At 47.3% G+C, this 17,459-nt stretch overlaps 1 protein-coding gene across 5 annotated transcripts in view; it reads left to right on the top strand.

Annotated features, from left to right (window-relative positions):
• The window catches only part of Pcnt (pericentrin), an 86,944-nt gene that overhangs the window by 32,148 nt on the left and 37,337 nt on the right, over window positions 1-17,459 (top strand). For 4 of the 5 annotated variants that reach the window (XM_038341779.1, XM_038341776.1, XM_038341778.1 and 1 more), the window contains exons 16-23: window positions 7,198-7,349; window positions 7,793-7,944; window positions 8,192-8,424; window positions 10,395-10,557; window positions 11,184-11,396; window positions 15,379-15,608; window positions 16,117-16,233; window positions 16,340-16,360. In XM_038341779.1, coding sequence (XP_038197707.1) covers window positions 7,198-7,349; window positions 7,793-7,944; window positions 8,192-8,424; window positions 10,395-10,557; window positions 11,184-11,396; window positions 15,379-15,608; window positions 16,117-16,233; window positions 16,340-16,360 — 1,281 coding nt within the window. The remainder of the gene's footprint in view (window positions 1-7,197; window positions 7,350-7,792; window positions 7,945-8,191; window positions 8,425-10,394; window positions 10,558-11,183; window positions 11,397-15,378; window positions 15,609-16,116; window positions 16,234-16,339; window positions 16,361-17,459) is intronic. The other variant, XM_038341777.1, reaches the window with a different exon arrangement.

The following is a 17,459-nucleotide window of genomic DNA, read 5'->3' as shown; positions in this document are numbered from 1 at the left end:
GTGAGTTTGAGGCCAGTCTGGTCTACCAAGCAAATTCCAGGACAGCTGGGAGTGGTTAAAAAAATCATTACATTTTAATTGATCTATATCTGTGTGTTTACGGTCGTTTGGGTGTGGAGGTCAGAAGACAAAGTCCGGAAGCCCATGCTTTGCATCCACTCTGGGTTTCAAGGATTGACCCAGTTGTCAGGCTTTCTAATAAGCACCTTGGCCCTCTGAGCCGTTTTGTAAGCCCTCGTGCCAATTTGTTGTTGTTGTTGTTTGTTTGGAGGGGGATTTCAATATGCACAATATTGAACAGTTCAATAGCAATCGAATAAACCCTTAACCCCACTGTTCATCAGGCTGCATGCTGGCTTTGGTGTTTGTATCAGCGGCCCCTTTATAGCTTCTGCAGGACCCACACTCTCTGGATAAAGCAACAGACATTCCTCCATCTCATTTCATCTCTAGCTTAAACTTCTGCTTCTTTCAGGCTCTGTTTGTATAAATTAGGGTCTGCACAGCGCCTTGTGTGCACTGAGTCTTTTTAACTTTTGTTCCTGTGAGGGTGATTGGCTCTTTACCCTTTGCCCTGCATCCCTTTGGGCGGGTCTCTAAGCAGAAGCAGTCTTGTCACGTGGTCAGTCTTGCCTTGACTGTGAGACATTTCCTCTGGGGTCTTCTCCTGCTTTGACAGACATTTCAGAGAGCCTCTCAGCGTGCTCCTCAGGATGCCAGGACCAGTGTCCCAGAATAGCAGGGACGTGCTGTTCTTGCTGTCCTCCATGCTCTGTTGAGCCACAAATATCTTGCACCTGTCTGGAGACCAAACTCTTCTCGGCGGGCTCATTGAAGAGAATGCGTGTTAGTCAGGCGGGTGCTTCCCAGATTACTGCCGTTTGGAGTGTGCTTGTGAAAAATATTCTCTGAAAATGTAAGCTTGATTTCTTTCTTTCTTTTCTGTTTTTGTTTTTTCAGAGAGGTTTTCCATATAGTCCTGACTGTCCTGGAACTAGTACTGTAGACCAGGCTGGCCTCGAACTCCCAGAGATCTGCCTGCCTCTGCTTCCTTGGTGTTGGGATTAAAGGCATGCGCCACCAATGGCTAGCTTGATTTCTTTTTGATAGAGCTGTGTCCCATGAAGAAGTCTCCCTGGCTGTTGACACTAAGCAAGGACTGTGGTCCAGAAGTAGCTGCAGAGTGACCACTGGTGACTGCATAGGGCGGTTTCATATTTTCTTGTAGAAAAACCAGACCTGCTCGTAGGCTAATCTTTGGAAGTGGTAAGAGAACTACAGGTGGTTTTATGTGGTCTGAGTGTCTGTACTTCTCTATTAGCAATGTTTGCCTTCATTTTAGGTGGTGTCCTTTGTGCACTGTCTCTCCCTTTTGTTCTTTCCGAGGCTGCTTATTCTAGTTTCTGGTAGACAGTACTTTACTGTATTTTGGTAGGTGGTTAGAGAAATCTAAGAGTAACTTTTAAAAAACATTTCTTGAAAGTTTTATTTTTACATGTGTGTGTTCACTTGTGCATGTGTATATGCATGCGTGCGTGTGCGTATGTGCATGTACACGCGCCACATGTGTGTGGTGCCTGTGGAGGCCAGAAGAGGGTGTTGGGTCCTCAGGAACTGGAGTTATGAGTGGTTGTTAGGTGACTGATGGATGCCGGGAACCACACTCAGATCGTCCAGAAGTGCAGCAAGTGCCGAGTGGTCTTGCCCACTAGTCACCATTTTTTATATTGACTGTACCAGCAAATGGTTTTTCTCCAGAAAAATGGTTGTAAAGAAGGTCAAGGCAGCTAGAGGTGGGGAGAAGTTGCAAGGGCAGAACTTTTGGTAAGTTCCCGCGTCAGATGAACTTTGTAACTGGTGGCCCCTGTGAGGTTCCTGAACATGTGCAGTTTCCCGGTTTTTGGTTTGTCCGCTGCAGGCTTCCCTAGGACACAGTGTGTTCTACACACGGCTCTGCCTGGTGGGAGGTTGGGCTGTCTGCTGTGTGCTAGCTTCCCTTGAAATACATGCGTCCTGTGTACAAGAAGGTATTCCGTGTGTGCCTTAAAGCCCTTCCTGAGACAGAGGGACAGTGAAGCCTGCAGTGAGCCATCCTTTAGCCAGGCGGTTCCTGTGGCTCAACTTGAAGGCAGAAGGGCCCAGCATCAGCCTGTGTAAACCTGGGTTCCATTGTCGGCCTTTCCTAATGGGAGCCTATGTGAACCCCCTTACTTTTTCTGTTCATGGTCAGTGACAAAAGACCACCAGCTGAATACAGGGGACACAGTTTGCTGGCTCTTCTGTTTTATTGCAAAAGAAATCTAAAAAACTTTAAAAGCATCATTTCTTTTCCTTTTTGAAGATTTATTTTTATTTACTTTGTAGGTATAAATATATGTGTGTGTATAATTACAGCCTGCTCGTTATGTATAGTCACACACACACACACACACACACACACACACACACACACACACACACCTTTATCTGCTAAGCCATCTCACCATTTTTTAAAAATTGACTGGCTTTATAATCTATAAAAGTATAAATGCCTTCTCATACAATTAATCTTTCAAAACTGAGTACATCACATGTCTTCTGATAGCAGTCATGAGGCTTGAACTTGCTGGTGCCATGGCAGGGTCAGCGTGCTGGCGTGTGTGTGTCGGGTGGTGTGTTATGTGCGACGGCATGTTCTCGTTGCTGTGTCTGTACTCTGGGCACTGCGACCAGTGGGAGTTCCGTGATCTCAAACTCTCGTGGCTGCTGAACGCCAGAGCCACTGCCTGTCAGCAGTGTCAGATGAAAGGGGCATGGTCCCAGCTACGAGACCTCACTTGTGCTGGGAGGTCGGTTGACAGGACGGTGACTGCACAGGAAAGTGAGTGGCCAACAGGGCAGCCAAAGCCTAGGGTGTCGTGAGTGTTTTGATAAATAAAGCTTGCCCACAGACCAGAGAGTAAAACAGCCCCCTGGCCAGCCTTACAGATCAGGCAGTGACAGCACACACCTCTAATCCCAGTAACCACACTAGTTTGCCATAGAAACCAGGCAGTAGTGGTGCACGCCTTTAATCCCAGCACCAGACAGGAATATAAAACAGGAGGGGACAGTTCTCAGACAGTATCATTCTGAGGGTTCATGGAGGCAGGATCGCCATTTTGGACTGAGGTAGAGGTAAGAGCCAGTGGCTGGCTGTTTTGCTTTTCTGACCTTCAGGTTGAACCCCAGTTTCTGTTTCTGGGTTTTTATTAATCGTGCCACACATGTGCAGTTAAAATAACACTGTGAAAAGTGACTATGTCCTACTACCCAGCTTAAGTAGCTTATAGTCTATGGCTCCACGGTGTTTCTCTTTGGGCTCACGCCCCTTGCCCTTCCCACGGACGCCACCATCTTGTATTTCTAGTTTTTTTTAACACTTCTTGATGCATTTCATTGTTTCCTAATGCACTTCTGAATAATACACTTGTGTAACTTTGTTTTGAACTTCCCACAAGGGACATATTTTTCACACACACCCCCCCCCCCCCCCGATTTACTATTGGGTGGGCCTGAATAAGTGACATCATACATGTGGAGGCAAGAGGACAATTTGTGCAAGTTGATTCTCTCTGCCCTGTGGGAATAGGGTTTGAACTTGGGGTGTCAGGCTTGGCAGCAAGTGCCTTACCCTTTGAGCCCTTTCCTGGCCCAGTTGTCTCTATTGTACATGGAGGCTCAGCACGGCGTGTGAAATGCTCATTGCTGTGCTTCAGTTTGTGATGTTACCTAAGTAGGGCATTGGCTTTTTCCATTTTCCTGCTTTAATCAGTTAAGTTACTATGGTTTTTCTTTGGTGTTTCCTATCACAAGGGTGTGAAACTTCTCAGGATGTGCAGCACTCAGTTAGAGCACTCTGCATGTATCCGACATGATTAGGAAATCCTAGACTCCTCTACTGGACTCTTCCCACACTTCATGCCTGACCTGTCCTGCTGGTTCTGTGGCTATGAAATGATGTCATGTTCCTAAGTTTGCATTTCCTTATTTGCCAACGAAGTGAGCATCTCTTTATGTTTATAGGCAGTCTGTGTTTTTCAAATGTAAAATGCCTGCTTGTATTGTTTCATATATTTTCTGTTTTTGAACTTTTTTCCCCTTCTTACACATTTTCATGGATTTTCTTGTTTTGTTTTGTTTTTTGAGACAGGGTTTCTCGTGTATCTCTCTGGCTATCCCAGAACTCACTCTGTAGACAGGCTGGCCTTGAACTCACAGATCTGCCTACCTCTGCTAGGCACTCGATTATTTCAGACTTATGATTGTTTTGTCCTGAACTAAGATTTTGTTGTTCAGATTGGCTTTGAAGTCATGATCCTCTAATGATGTTCCTCTGTCTTTCAAGCGCTGACATTACAGCATGTGCTACCTTGCTGGACTTTCTGAGAAAGTGGGGAAGTGGGGGTAGTGCTGCAGCTCACGCATGCTAAGTGAGCTGTACGCCATCTTGTTCTTTCCATATGTTTGGATTGCTGAATTGTCTTGCTACTTTTTTCTCCTTTCAAGCTTGGACTTTTGGTCTTGCTTGACAGACCTTCCCCTATTTTATCCAGACATTCTCCCTCCATGTGGGAGGACATGAGATAGGGAAGCTGCTTCCCAGGCAGCCATGGTCTGGGTTCTCATGAGTGGTAGCTGCTGACCTCTCCCATGCCCCTCCCCTTGGGAGCCTCTGGAGTCTTGCGGCCATCCCTAATCCTGGTGCTCTGCCCCTCACTCCTGCTTGTGTTAGGACTAGCCCAGAATGCCTTGATAGTTGTGATTGAAGTATTGGTTTCTTTGTGGAATGGAAGCATCAAAACTTTGGAGTGGCTGTTCGTAGTAATATCCCCTACTGAATTTTATAGCTCTCTCAGTAGAAATCTTACCCATCTTTTACAGGCTAGATTTGTGCTTAGAGATATGGAGAAGAGATTTAGGTGTTTTGTTTCTTTGTTTGAAACAAGACTTTACTCTGTAGTCTCTTCCCCCAGCATTGCTGACGTTACCTGAGCATGTAGCTGTACCAGGCTTTTTACCTGGGTACCTGAGATTTGAACTCAGATCCTTATAGTGTGCAGCAAGCACCTTTTCTTACTGAGCCATCTCTTTAACCCTCAGTTTAATTTTTTTTTAAGTTACCAATTTAATTTTGAAAACACATCTCTATAAAAAATATCAAACTTATTCCAACATTCAGTTGTATTTTTATATTAAGATTATTTGACAATTACTATGACTTAAATTCATTACCAGAGGTGTAGAAAACATTAATAAATGATTAAATACTATATTGAACAAAGTTACTGGAGCATGCGTGTAGAAAAGCCACGTCTAGCACTGTGAAATCTGTTTACCATTGGAGAAGCTCTACCCTTGTGCCATTTTCTCCAGTTCTCATTACCACAACACCATAGAGTTGTCCAGGTTTAAACCTTATCAGTTCCAGAGTGTAACTTAATAAATATGAAATTTTAATTTTCACTTTGAACCTACATGGTGCCCTGTAAAAAGTACAGGGCACCATGACATAATGGATGCTAGCTCACTACCTGTCAGCAGGTAGCAACACACGGCTATTTCCAACCCCAGAAGTTACTCGAGATTGAGTCAGAACATGGTTCTTTCATAGGGTTAGAGTTAACGTACTTAACTTACTTAATAATACTATCATGAATTTAGTGGACCCTCAGCGAGTCCTTCAGATGATTTTCCTGTATGTGCAGAGCCTGTTCATCCCTTTAGTCCTTTCCAGTTTAGCTCTTCCTTCTTTTTCGGACAGGATCCTATCACGTAGTCCAGACGGACCTAGGACTCCCACCACCTACTCAGTGTTGGCCTTTCTTTTTAAAATCCAGTTTTACTAAGGTATTTGCTTATACCCCTTTTCTTGGCTAATGTTGCTAGAGGGCCCTCAGCCCCCACAGCCCAAATGTGAGTGGATGGAATGAGAGAGCAGTAGGTAGATAGAGCTCCAGGAGTATCTCAGCCATCAGCCATGGGTGCAGCCACCTCCAGGCCACTTGTAGGGTCAGACGTGGCTGTGCCAGAAGTCTGTTGCAGACCAGCTATTGGAGAGTTAAGTTCTGCCGTAAACTGTCTTAGCACATAGTTTCAAGTACCAAGTACTGGTAGCATTTGGTGTGTGCTATTCATTTTCTGTCTCCTGGTCATTGTTTTCTATCTTGAAACTTTTTTGCTCTTTTTTTTTTTTTAATTTCAGCTACCTATGCTTTAGCCTGAGTCAGCCGGTGGTTTTATGGAGTCTGTGTATTTTTGTGGTCTCTGCAGTGACACTGCTTACAGTTAGCTTCTGTGTAGTGAGCAGTTACAGAATCACATTCCTTACTCCAGTCTGCTCTTCCTTGCTGCCCTTTCTTCCTGTGCATGTGTGTGTGCACAGAGGCCACAAGTGTTAAATGCCCCCTCCCCATTTTTGTATTACTCTCCCTCCACCTATTCTTTTGAGGCAGGATATTTACTTGAACCTGGAGCTCTTGTTTTCTCAGCTAGACTGGAAGCCACCAAGTCCCTGTGATCCTCCTATCTCTGAGCCTCTTGGAGCGGGGTTTATGATATAAACCTGGGTTGTTATATGGGTGCTGGATCTGAACCCCAGACCTCATGATTGCCCAAATGCTCTTAACTGCTGAGCCATCTCTCTAACATGTCCTGTTTAATACTTTTTTTTTTTTTTTTTTTTTTGAGACAGGGTTGCTCTGTGGCTTAGGAGCCTGTTCTGGAACCAGCTCTTGTAGACCAGGCTGGTCTCAAACTCACAGAGATCCACCTGCCTCTGCCTCCCTAGTGCTGGGATTAAAGGTGTGTGCCTTCACACCTAGCTCGCCTCCATTTTTTGAAGAGAAACATGTAAGAAGGATCTTTGTCTGCGTGGTGACTAATTTTGCTGTGAATGACTAGGTACAGGGGTTTTGTTTTGAATGATTATTTGATAAATGAATTCTATGAGTCTGCCCATTTATTTTTCTAGTATCAAGAACAAGTAGAAATTCTTTACATATACGTATTTGGTAAGTAATAAATGATGAAGGAAAAGCCAGCACTTCACCTTCAGTCACTCTCGTGTTCCTCGTTTGTCGTGTTTTGTCAAATGTAATATAAACTTGGGTTGGCATCTTCTGCAGTCACCTGCTTTAACTGAGTAGCTTGATCAGAGCTTTCCCTTCTTCTCGACAGCTGAAAGACAAGGTCTTCTCGCTGAGTCGGGAGCTCCAAGAGTGCCGCACTGAGCTGGAGAGGCTGCAGCAGAGGCGGGAGCGGGAGAACCAGGAGGGCGCCACCCTCATCTGCATGCTCAGGGCTGATGCGGACCTGGCTCGGAGCGAAGGGTGCGTGCTTCCCTGTCACATGGCTGCCTAGCTAGCAGCAGCAGCACTGCATCTCCCAGCCCGCTGTGTTTGCTGTGGGGGATCTGGACATATTGACATCTGGGTTTAGAGATACCACCATGTCGTTGTCAAGTCTTAAAGACTTGACATTAAGTACCTGCATACCTGACATTTTGCCAGCTCTTCATGTCACCAAACAGTAGCAAAATCCATTGTTTTACCGAAGTTTCGTTCCCTGTAACCATTCCCCCCCCCCAAAAAAAATTAGTTTCCTTGTGGAAGCCTTTCCTGTGTCAGGGTCAAGTACGGTGACCTTTGGGATATTGTCTTATGTCTTTGGACTCTACCTGGCATTTGTAGATGGGTGGTTAGCGTTTTGCGATGGGTCTGGAGGATTCCCAGGGTCAAGAGCGCCCAAGGATGATGGATGTTCTCTGTCTTAGGAAAGTACTCCGCGATGCTCTGAGGAGACTGCTCGATTTGTTTGGAGAAACACTGAAGGCTGCTGTCGCCCTAAAGAGCCGAATCAGTGAGCGTGCAGGGCTCCTCCTGGACCATGTGGATGCTGCAGATACAAGTGATGCCCGGTTAGCAGGTACATGCCGAAGATGGTTGTCTGGTAGGGCCGTGTGTCCTGGGGGAAAAGGTCCCCCAGGAGCTGTGTTTGCTGTTAGTTCCTGTACTCCGGGAGGACAAGGGCCAGGACTAGGTAAAGAGTTGGTTCTCAGGGTTGATTGTTTATTTGCTAAGAAGGTGGGTCATCTGCCACCTCCCCTAAATTCTTCAACTAGATGGTGAGCTCACTGGGTGACGGTGTGGATGTCTGTCTGTTTATCTTGCAGCTGCAGCCCTTGGCGACATGTGGTCTGACGAGGGTCTACTTGAGATAGACAGAACTCTGCCTGAAGGGGCGGAGACTTCTTCAGTGTCAGAAATTAGCAGTCACGTGTGCGAAAGCTTTTTCATGAGCCCCGAAAACACACTGGAGTGTGAGCAGCCTATTAGGAAAGTCTACCAGAGCCTCAGCTCGGCTGTGGATGGCCTCCTGGAAATGGCCCTGGACTCTACCAAACAGGTGAGGCCCACGGCCATAACAGAGGCCAGTGGGGGAGTGGGTAAATAGGTGATGCCCTGACAGAGCTGGGCAGATGTTAGGTCACCACCGTCACTGCCAGGTACCCATTCTCACTCCAACCTGCAGGCTACAAAGAGTATCTTCATTTCTCAGGTAGCTCCGAATCCATGGGGTGCTCAGTACCCCTTCTTCTACTAGGTGTTTAGAGGCTGAAACCCCTGACTTTTTCTGGGTGCTGTTCGCTTTCCCCTGTTGATGTTAATCTTTGTTACTACTGATGGTGTTCTCATCTGTGCTTCTTTAGTCGATATGGTTTAGTTGATAAAGCCCCGGGTTGATCCTTAGTACTATATAAACAGGGCTTGTCATGCCTGTAATCCTAGCACTTAGAAGGTGGACACAAGGATTAGGAGTTGAAAATCATCTCCTGTTTAACAGTTTGAGGCCCAACCTAGGCTATATGTGATCCTGTCTCAAAAGCAAAACCAGGGCCAGGAGGAGCAGCACATATGTTTAAGCCCAGCATTTGGGAGGCCACCCTGGTTTAATAGCAAGTTCTAGGCCAGACACTGTCCTTTAAAAACAAAAAATTAAAACCTGCAAATCCTTTTTTTTTTTTTTTTTGCTTTACTATTTGGAGATCACACTAAGAAATGGAATTTTTATATTAATTTCTTAGAACATTTTTGGTAATTGGAAAAGATATTAACTGGAAATATGAGCCAGGTGGTGGTGGTGCACGCCTTTAATCCCAGTACTCAGGAGGCAGAGACAGGCGGATCTCTGTGAGTTTGAGGCCAGCCTGGTCTACAGAGTGAGTTTGAGGACAACCGGAACTGTTAACACTGAGAAACCCTATCTTGAAAAACGAAAAAGAAAGAAAAAAGAGAGAGAAAAAGAAATATAAAGATAGGGAAAGCAGTAAATGAGATTCTTTTTCTAAGGTTAGCGGTTGACAAAAATCAATGTGAAACATTGCTGTAGAGCAAGTGCCCCTCCTGTGTGTTGATGACTAGAATTTCTGATTCGTACTTCCCACCAAGTCTTAAGCCTAGTTCTTTAGTGGGACCTACTGTCCTCTCTCAGGAACCAACATATCTAGCATCTTACTTATAATCAGGTGCTTTGGGTGGTCTCCATGTGTATCTGTAAGGAAGTCCCCCATTCTGAGAGCATCTAATGGCCCACAGGACCAACCTTTGCAGCGGGAGCATCCTAGCAAGCACAAGACCGCTGTTTCATTAGCTCTTGCTTTGTTAGATTTCTGAGTTCCAGGACAGCCAGAGCTACAGAGAGATCCTGTCTCAAAAAACAAAAACAAACAAAAAAGCATTGCCTTGTGGAGGATGTGTCTTTGGGGAAGGATCTGGGGAGACGTTAGAGAGCCTATCACACCCATCATGAGAACAGAGCCTTGTGGGAGGTACAGGAGCTCTCTAAAGCTGATGCAAGGTCGGTAGCAGAAGGCTGTGGGTTGGATTGCAGTCAGACAGGCCTCTTGGCAGAACCACGTTTGACCTTGGCTGCAGGAAGGGGCAGAACCAGGAGGAAGCAGCCTGTTGGAGGATGGGAGGATAGAAACATTAAAAGTGGCTTCTGGACCATTTTCAAAGAAGAAGCAAAAGACCTTAGAGGCCCCAAGGAAGGCCCAGGTTGTGCTATTAGTGAGGAGCTAAGGGAGGCCTGGGCCTGGATGCTCTCTTTTGTGCTGGGGGCAGTGGGGTGTGGGTGTTTTGTGTTTAGAGGCCCAGTCCTGTAGATGGCCTGGTTCTAGAGCTATAAATGCTGGAAGGGTGTGGTAAAGGAGGCTGACGAGGGGCTGCTAGCCATGTGGAGACCGCTCCGTTGCCATGGCACTGTCTCAGCCCTAGCTCTGCTGCTGGTGACCTGGGGTCTTGGTCCTTCCTCCTCCTCTCCATACCCTCTGTATTTTTTATATGGAGTTGTGATTTTCAAATGTATTTCAATAGCTGGAGGAAGCACGCCAGCTCCATCGTTGTGTTGAGAAAGAGTTCCGTCATAGGAATGAGGAGATGGCGCAGGCTGTGCAGAAGCAGCAGGAGCTGCTGGAACGTCTGAGGCAGGAGAGTGCGGCCAAGGACGGGCTGACCCTGGAGTTGCACACTGCAGAGGGTGAGTGGCGTACTGTGTGACCAGACTGAGGCGTGGAAGTAAATATGTCCGTCCTGCAGGAAGTATGGGAAGCAGGGTCTTTAAGAGCAAAATGTCTAAACAGAACTTGTCAGGGTGAAATACTGGCTTTGTCCCTCAGTAGAAGTTTTATTTGGTAAGTATCATTGGCTTGGGGATCCCATGTTGGTGATAGATCTGTTTGTGGGCTCCAGAGGGGCCTGCAATGCCTGCTGTCACTTGGCACTGGGCTTTTCTCTTCAGTGCATTCATGTCTCTCAAACTTGTGATCCTCCTGCCTCAGCCTCCTTCAGCAATTCCTCCTGGCGTGCACCACCACAACTGGCACATCTGTGTCTCAGCCATCAGATGGTGCCCGGCTCTGCCCATGGCCGTCCTGTCACAGAGCATTTGGGATCTTTGCACTGGTGAATGGGCTCCGTGAAGTGCAGTTCTCTCCAGGGCTTTGCTTGTCTGGAGACCCAGCCCCAGAAGTGACCTGCGCTGACCTTCTAGTACTCGGGCCACATAAGTGTTTTGTCCAGAGCCCCAGCAGCCTCTCACCTTCCCCGTGGGAAGCACCGGAGAAAACCTGTGAAGCATATCTCTGCGCTTGGCCTGTCTTTTAGGGCTCCTTGAAGGACTCAAGGTGGAGAAAGCAGATCTGCAGGAGACACTGGGGAAGAAGGAGGAGTCGGAACAGCAGCTGATCCTGGAGCTGGAGAACCTGCAGAATCAGCTGCAGCAAGCAGCCCAGGAGCTAGCCACGCTGAGGGAAGAAAACTCCATCCTGTGGAACCAGAAGGAAACTTTCACTAATGAAGCAAAAGAGAGAGAAGCTGGTGAGAGCTGGTGATGGTGGAGGACTGAGTGGGATGGGGGTACAGCAGCTGACCCCCGCGTGCGCATAAACTTGGTCTTTGAGGAGGCATGTCTGTGGGAGTCCATGGTTGTGTGGGCTGCTTTATGGGAAGTGCAGGCCACGGGAAGGACAGCTGGCTAGGGTGTAGCATCCAGCTGCTCTGCAGTGGTTCAGAGGGAGATGGGCCTTAAAGACTGACAATGCTAATAAGCTGTGCCTTGGGGAAGGAAATGCCCTTAGGGCAGCAGGTTAATGTATCAAGCTCTGGAGAATGAACTGGCTTAAAATCTTACTGAGGGTAAGTGTCTGGTATTGGTTCTGACTCAGAACACAACTGTATTTGGGACCATGCCTTCTAACATAGGAGCTTTTGAGGGAATGTTCAAGATTCAAACCACAATATACTTTCAAAATGAGATCTTTACTTTCTGGAGGCACAGGGGCATACTGTGTTGCCTAGGCTAGTCTTTTAGCCAGCCTCCTATCTCCGTGTCGTGAGTGCTGGGATTGCGGCATGCCACCATGTTCAGCCAGTTTTTATGTATATTTTAGCTGTGTTCAAAATGAAAACGAATAAACAAGAACGACACACCGCTGCATTAGCAGGTTGTTTCCCACTTGTCAGAAACACTTCCACCTCGTGAGTGCCTTGCCCTCTCCAGTTTCTTTTCCTGTATTTTTTCCCCGTGCCTTTATTTTAATTTCCCTTCTCTGGGACATAGCTGGGCAAACATGACTCTTGGGCCATTCCCTCCTTGACACTGGAGGTCGTAAGTGTAACTGTGTCCTGCTTCACAGGTTTTCAGAAACCCCGGTGCTTCCCTCTGTCCCCACTGTGTGTGTGTGTGTGTGTGTTTGTGCACGCGCGCGCGTGTTGGATTCCCTTCTCCCAGCTCATTCAGTTAAATGTCCTACTTTCTGTTAAGGCCCCTTTTCTATGCTGGAACATTTTTCAAGGGCTGGTCCTTTCTTTTGTACCCTGTGCCTGAATCCTGTCCCTGGACACCTTGTATTTCTTTACCATGATGTAGCAGGTAGAGCCTCAACACCCACAGACTGGTTTGCAGTCAACTGATATAGTCTATTCCGAGCTTCTTTGGGAATCTTTTGGGGCTGTCAACTCCCCGTCCCCTACTTTTTTGTCTCCTGCAACCATCACATCGTGCAGCACTGTGATGGCAGAGACCCAGCCCTCTCCAGGAGCACGTCTTTGGCCGACTGGTCTCGGAGAATCCCTTCTCGTTGGGCTCTGTCACTGCAGGCTCTTGTAACTTCTCTGCGGTCTTCTCGGTCTTCTCGGCTGGGGGTCACTTGGAATTGTTTCCACAGCCTTGATTTTCACTCTCGAGTTTTTACCCTTCCACCCTGGGGCTGTGGTTCCGAATTGCTCAAATCCCCTCAGCCTCTCTTTCTCGGAGCCAATACTGCCCCTGTGGCTTCCTTGGCCACAGGCTTTCTGGGATGACCTCAAGCCACCTGGGGTCCTGCAAATATGGAACAACTTCCCAGGAATCTTGAGAACTCCATCCTGCCTCACTTTTCTTGGGTGTTTCTTCATTTCTTTAGGTGTATGTCGTGGCTACTTTTGGGGTAGTGTTGTCTTTACTGTCTGTTTTCCTAGTTTCCTCTAAAATGAACTCCTAAACCCTCTGGGGGCTAGACTCTGTGTCCACTTGGGGGCAGCCAGTGGTGTCCCAGATGTGCAGGCCTCAGTGCTGCTGGCTGGTTGGTCTGGGCTCCTTCCTTTCCTGTGATGGTTTGTTTCCTGTTGTAGGCACTCCTGACTCTTCAGCACACGAGGACACAGGTTTGTAAAGAGTGTGCCCTCTGCATGATCACTGTCTGTTTGCATCAGATTTTTCCAATTACTAAGAGGAAAAATGCTTCAGAGCTTTTCTTGCAAATTATTGAATGATATTATGATCTTTAATAATCATTCATTAAAAAATGGCAGCATTGTCCCAGATGTTGGGGAACATTATTTTAAGGTGTGTTGCTTTTGTTTATGCTGCATTTGTTTAACTCTGTGAAGCTGTGATTCTTTGCCTGTCTAAAACACCTGATGGTCTTAAAGAGCTGAACGGCCAATAGCGAGTCAGGAACAAGGACAGGCAGGGCTGGCAGGGAGAGAAGATAAATAGGAGAAACGAGGAAGGTGAGGAGGACACCAGGGCCCAGCCACCCAAATGGCCTAAGAGTAAGAGTGTGAAACTAAGACTGCACAGAAAGAAAGATGAGAACCCAGAGGCAGTCGATAGTGGGGATGATTCAAGTTAAGAAAAGCTGGCAAGAAACAAGCCAAGCTAATGCCAGGCATTCATAACTAAGAATAAGTCTCCATGTGTGATTTATTTGGGAGCTGGGTGGTGGGCCCCTCTAAATGCAAAAAAGAGTAAAACCTTACCCAACACAGTGATATTTAATTTTTTTTCTAATGGCTTCTGCAATTTTAAGTCCTATTGGTGCTGTTTTGCAACAATTGATGCTTTGTGACCATTGTGGTGTTTGTTGGGTCGTGTCCCTGTGCAGGACTCCTGGAAGGTGACCTGGGGAGGGTCTGGGCCTGCTTGTAGCTTTATGCCTTGTCTGCCTTCCATCAGGTCCTCATCTCCACAGCCCCTGTAAGCCACGTCCCCTTCCCTCCCACTGAAGTCAAATGGAAGGTGCTGTCATCAGCCCTTAAAGGGGCCTGTGTGTTTCTTTATGATGAGGCAGTGCCAGCTGGCCAAGCTTAATTAAAGTTTGTAATTGACATTGTTATAACTGCATGTTTAAGGAGAGCTTACTGGAACTGCTGACTTCCTAACATGAAGATTTGATGAGAATGTTACATTCATGGTACTAGTTTGTCAGAAAAGATGGATAGTTTTGAGTGCTGAGGAAATGAAGTTCGTGTGTCTGCCTTTCGATAGTCACTCAGAACTTGCCACTAGTTCTGTGAGTGGTCCTGCAGAGCCACTGTGTCCCGTCCCCACCCCCCACTAAGCTTTACCTCCTGCTGAGTTCATGTTGAAGAACACACATGTGGACAAACATTTCAGAATATTGTGACATATTACTGGCTTACCAGGACACACTGTTTTTAAAGTGGTGTGCGAGAGAAAGATGCTCAGGTGGAGTTTTTTATTGGGGGAAGAGGGGAGGGGAGAAGGGAGACCAGCCTTTGGAGACAGGAGTGGCAGAAGAGAAGAGAGACAGGCAGACAGAGAGATAGGCAAAGCAGAGAGGGAGGGAGGGAGGGAGGGAAGGAAGGAAGGAAGGAAGGAAGGAAGGAAGGACAGAAAGACGGACAGAAAGAGAGATGGGAGGTGCGCAGGGCCCTTTGAAAAGGAACGTAGTGAATGTGCACAGGAGGTGCTCTTAGTGGCTGCAGCTGAGGGCATAGCCTGTTAGGACCCTAAGGGCAGGCCAGTACAGATGCCTGAGAACTAATAGCCCTGCCTGTCCTGGAATTCTGTGTGTAGACCAGGCTGGCCTTGAACTTATAGGGCTTCACCTGCCTGTGCCTCACAAGTGCTGGGATTAAAGGTGCACCCCCTCTGACTTCAGGACATACTCATGTTAGGCTTCTAAAGTTTTGCCATTTTTCACTTAAAAGATGATTTTTGTTTTCAGAAGTAATTTGTTTTTTTTTTTTTCAGGGAACATCTTACAGAGTTGTGAATATGTTAGGGTGTGGGCTTGAAGTCTGACAGAAGGAGACAGGCTGGCTCAGCTCCCTTGTCACGACTCTGCAAAGGGGAGGTTTTGGAGAGGGGTGAGGCTTGGCTTTTGTCATGGGGATCATGCTTGAATCTCGGTGCAGCCGGATGCGGTGACTGTTCTAAGTTGTCGCTGCTGTTCCAGTTCCGGTTCCTATGAGCAGTCTGTCGAGGTCCGGCACTGACAGTCACCACGAGCCCCGCTTGGGCAAGTCCGTGCTCTGAGCTAGGACTCCATGTCTGTTTTCTTGGCATCCTTAGCCCTGCAGAAGGAAGTGGAATCTCTGACTAGAGACCAGTGGGAGGCCAGGAAGCAGTCTGAGAAGGACCGTGCCACCCTGCTCTCTCAGATGCGGGTCTTGGAGTCTGAGTTGGAGGACCAGCTTGTGCAGCACCGGGGCTGCGCCCAGCTGACTGAGGAAGTGACCACCCTGAAGCAGCAGCTGTCTGCCCTAGACAAGCATTTACGTAGCCAGCGTCAGTTCATGGATGTAAGAAGTTTTGTTTGTTTGTTTGTTTACAATACTTAACCAGCCGAGAGCACGGATAGCTCCTGTGCCATCGTGTTGCAGACTGGTGTGTAGTACTCATCTCAGTGGCCTGTCGCCTTGACGGCAGTGGGTACTTGACATCCTGCCTGCATTTTGGAAGATGAATCTGAGTTATCCTGGCATCTTCTTGTCCCATATTTCTTTCTTGGTCTTGAGAGAAATTTCTATCAGTCCAGCTGTATTCTTGCATCCTAGGAGGTAACTGAGCTGTTTCTACAGAGACCAAAGCTGTCTTTCTGCCCAGCAGTTTCAAAAGTCCATGACTTTTTCGGAGATCTCCTTTGCAATTTAGCGTTAGATGACTTCTTAGCTCCATTTTGAGAAGTTGACCATGGCGAAGGGGATGTTACGGGGTCGGCAGACACGCTTAATGTGTGGTTGGAGCCTCATTCCTTGGCTTTGTCACGTTTCCCCAAAGTATGGTCCTCACATATGACTTCTTGTTCAGGAGCAGGCTGCTGAGCGTGAGCACGAGCGTGAAGAGTTCCAGCAGGAAATCCAGAAGCTGGAGGAACAGCTCCGCCAGGCAGCCCGGCCTCGGCCTCCTGGGTCCCGTGACAGCCAGGTAGGTCAGCATGTGGTGTCCGGTGTCTGTGGGTGACTAATTACTGCGACATTTTAAAGTGTTGTTTCTCTTTACATTTTGCCTTCCGTGGATGTGGAAACTACAGTGTGCACAGCTAGATGAGGAGGTAGGATGACGGCGTGTCCTTTGCTTTCGTCCTTCTGTCAGCTGATGGCTTGCAGCTTCCTAGCACAGCTTTCCCTCACCCTGCATGGCGGTTTGGGGCTGTGCGCGCCGCCCTGTTGCTTACTCTTTGTGCTTTCGCTTCGTGCTGCGGAGTCTGCAACCCCTCGACTGAGGTCGCTGTAGCTGATTTGCTTGTGCTGTTTTAAAAAGTAAACTTATTTTAAGGAAAGAATGTGTTCCCATGAAGTTGTGAGGAGTAAGAGCCAGATCTCATTGAGCGAGAGTCCTGCTTTCCAGCCTTGTATTGAAGGGTTGCAGACAGGCCGGGCAGCCTTCGGTACCACTTCCTCCCGATGCTTTCCCACAGTGTTGTACGTTAAATATCAAACAAGGACTGCAGCGGTTGGTTCAGAAAAGAGGCGGACGTGTAACACGCAGTTACCTGTAGGGATGAGGTTTATTAGATTGAGCAGGCTTCTAGGCCGCAACTGGGTCTCCAGGTGGGATAGAGAGCCTTCGACAGAAATATGTGGAGATAATATGTGAAATGAAGCATGATGGGACCTTAGATGGGAGGAGAAGCTTCCCCTTAAAACCTGGAGAGGACCTTCAGTAAGAGTGAGAATAAGAGGCTGGAACAAATGGTTCAGCAGTCGGGACCACCGGCTGCTTCTCCAGAGGACACGGCTTCTGTTCCCAGCATCCGTGTGATGGCTCACAGCTAACCATTCATTACAGCTCCAGGCATCTGGTGTCCTCTTCTGCCTCTGCGCATGCTGCACGCGTGTGGTACACAGGCATACATATGCAGGCAAAACAGCCATACACATAGATAAATTTAAAATTCTCCTTCCTTCCTTCCTTCCTTCCTTCCTTCCTTCTTTTTCTTCTCTTTTTTCTTTCTTTCTCTCTTTCTTTTCTTTTCTTTTAAAGACATAGCCCTGGCTGTTCTGGAACTTACTGTGTAGAAGGCTTGCTTCAAATTCACAGAGATCCCTCTGCCTCCCAAGTACTGAGGTTAAAGGCGTGCACCACCACTACCTGGCCTTTCTTTCTTCCTTTATTTTTTTACAACCCTTTTTCTTTCTTCCTTCCTTCCT

This window comes from Arvicola amphibius, chromosome 9 (genome assembly GCF_903992535.2).
Source record: "Arvicola amphibius chromosome 9, mArvAmp1.2, whole genome shotgun sequence".
NCBI classification, from domain to species: Eukaryota; Metazoa; Chordata; class Mammalia; order Rodentia; family Cricetidae; genus Arvicola; species Arvicola amphibius.
Note: the sequence above shows the minus strand (reverse complement) of the source record. Positions and strands in the feature narration are given on the sequence as shown.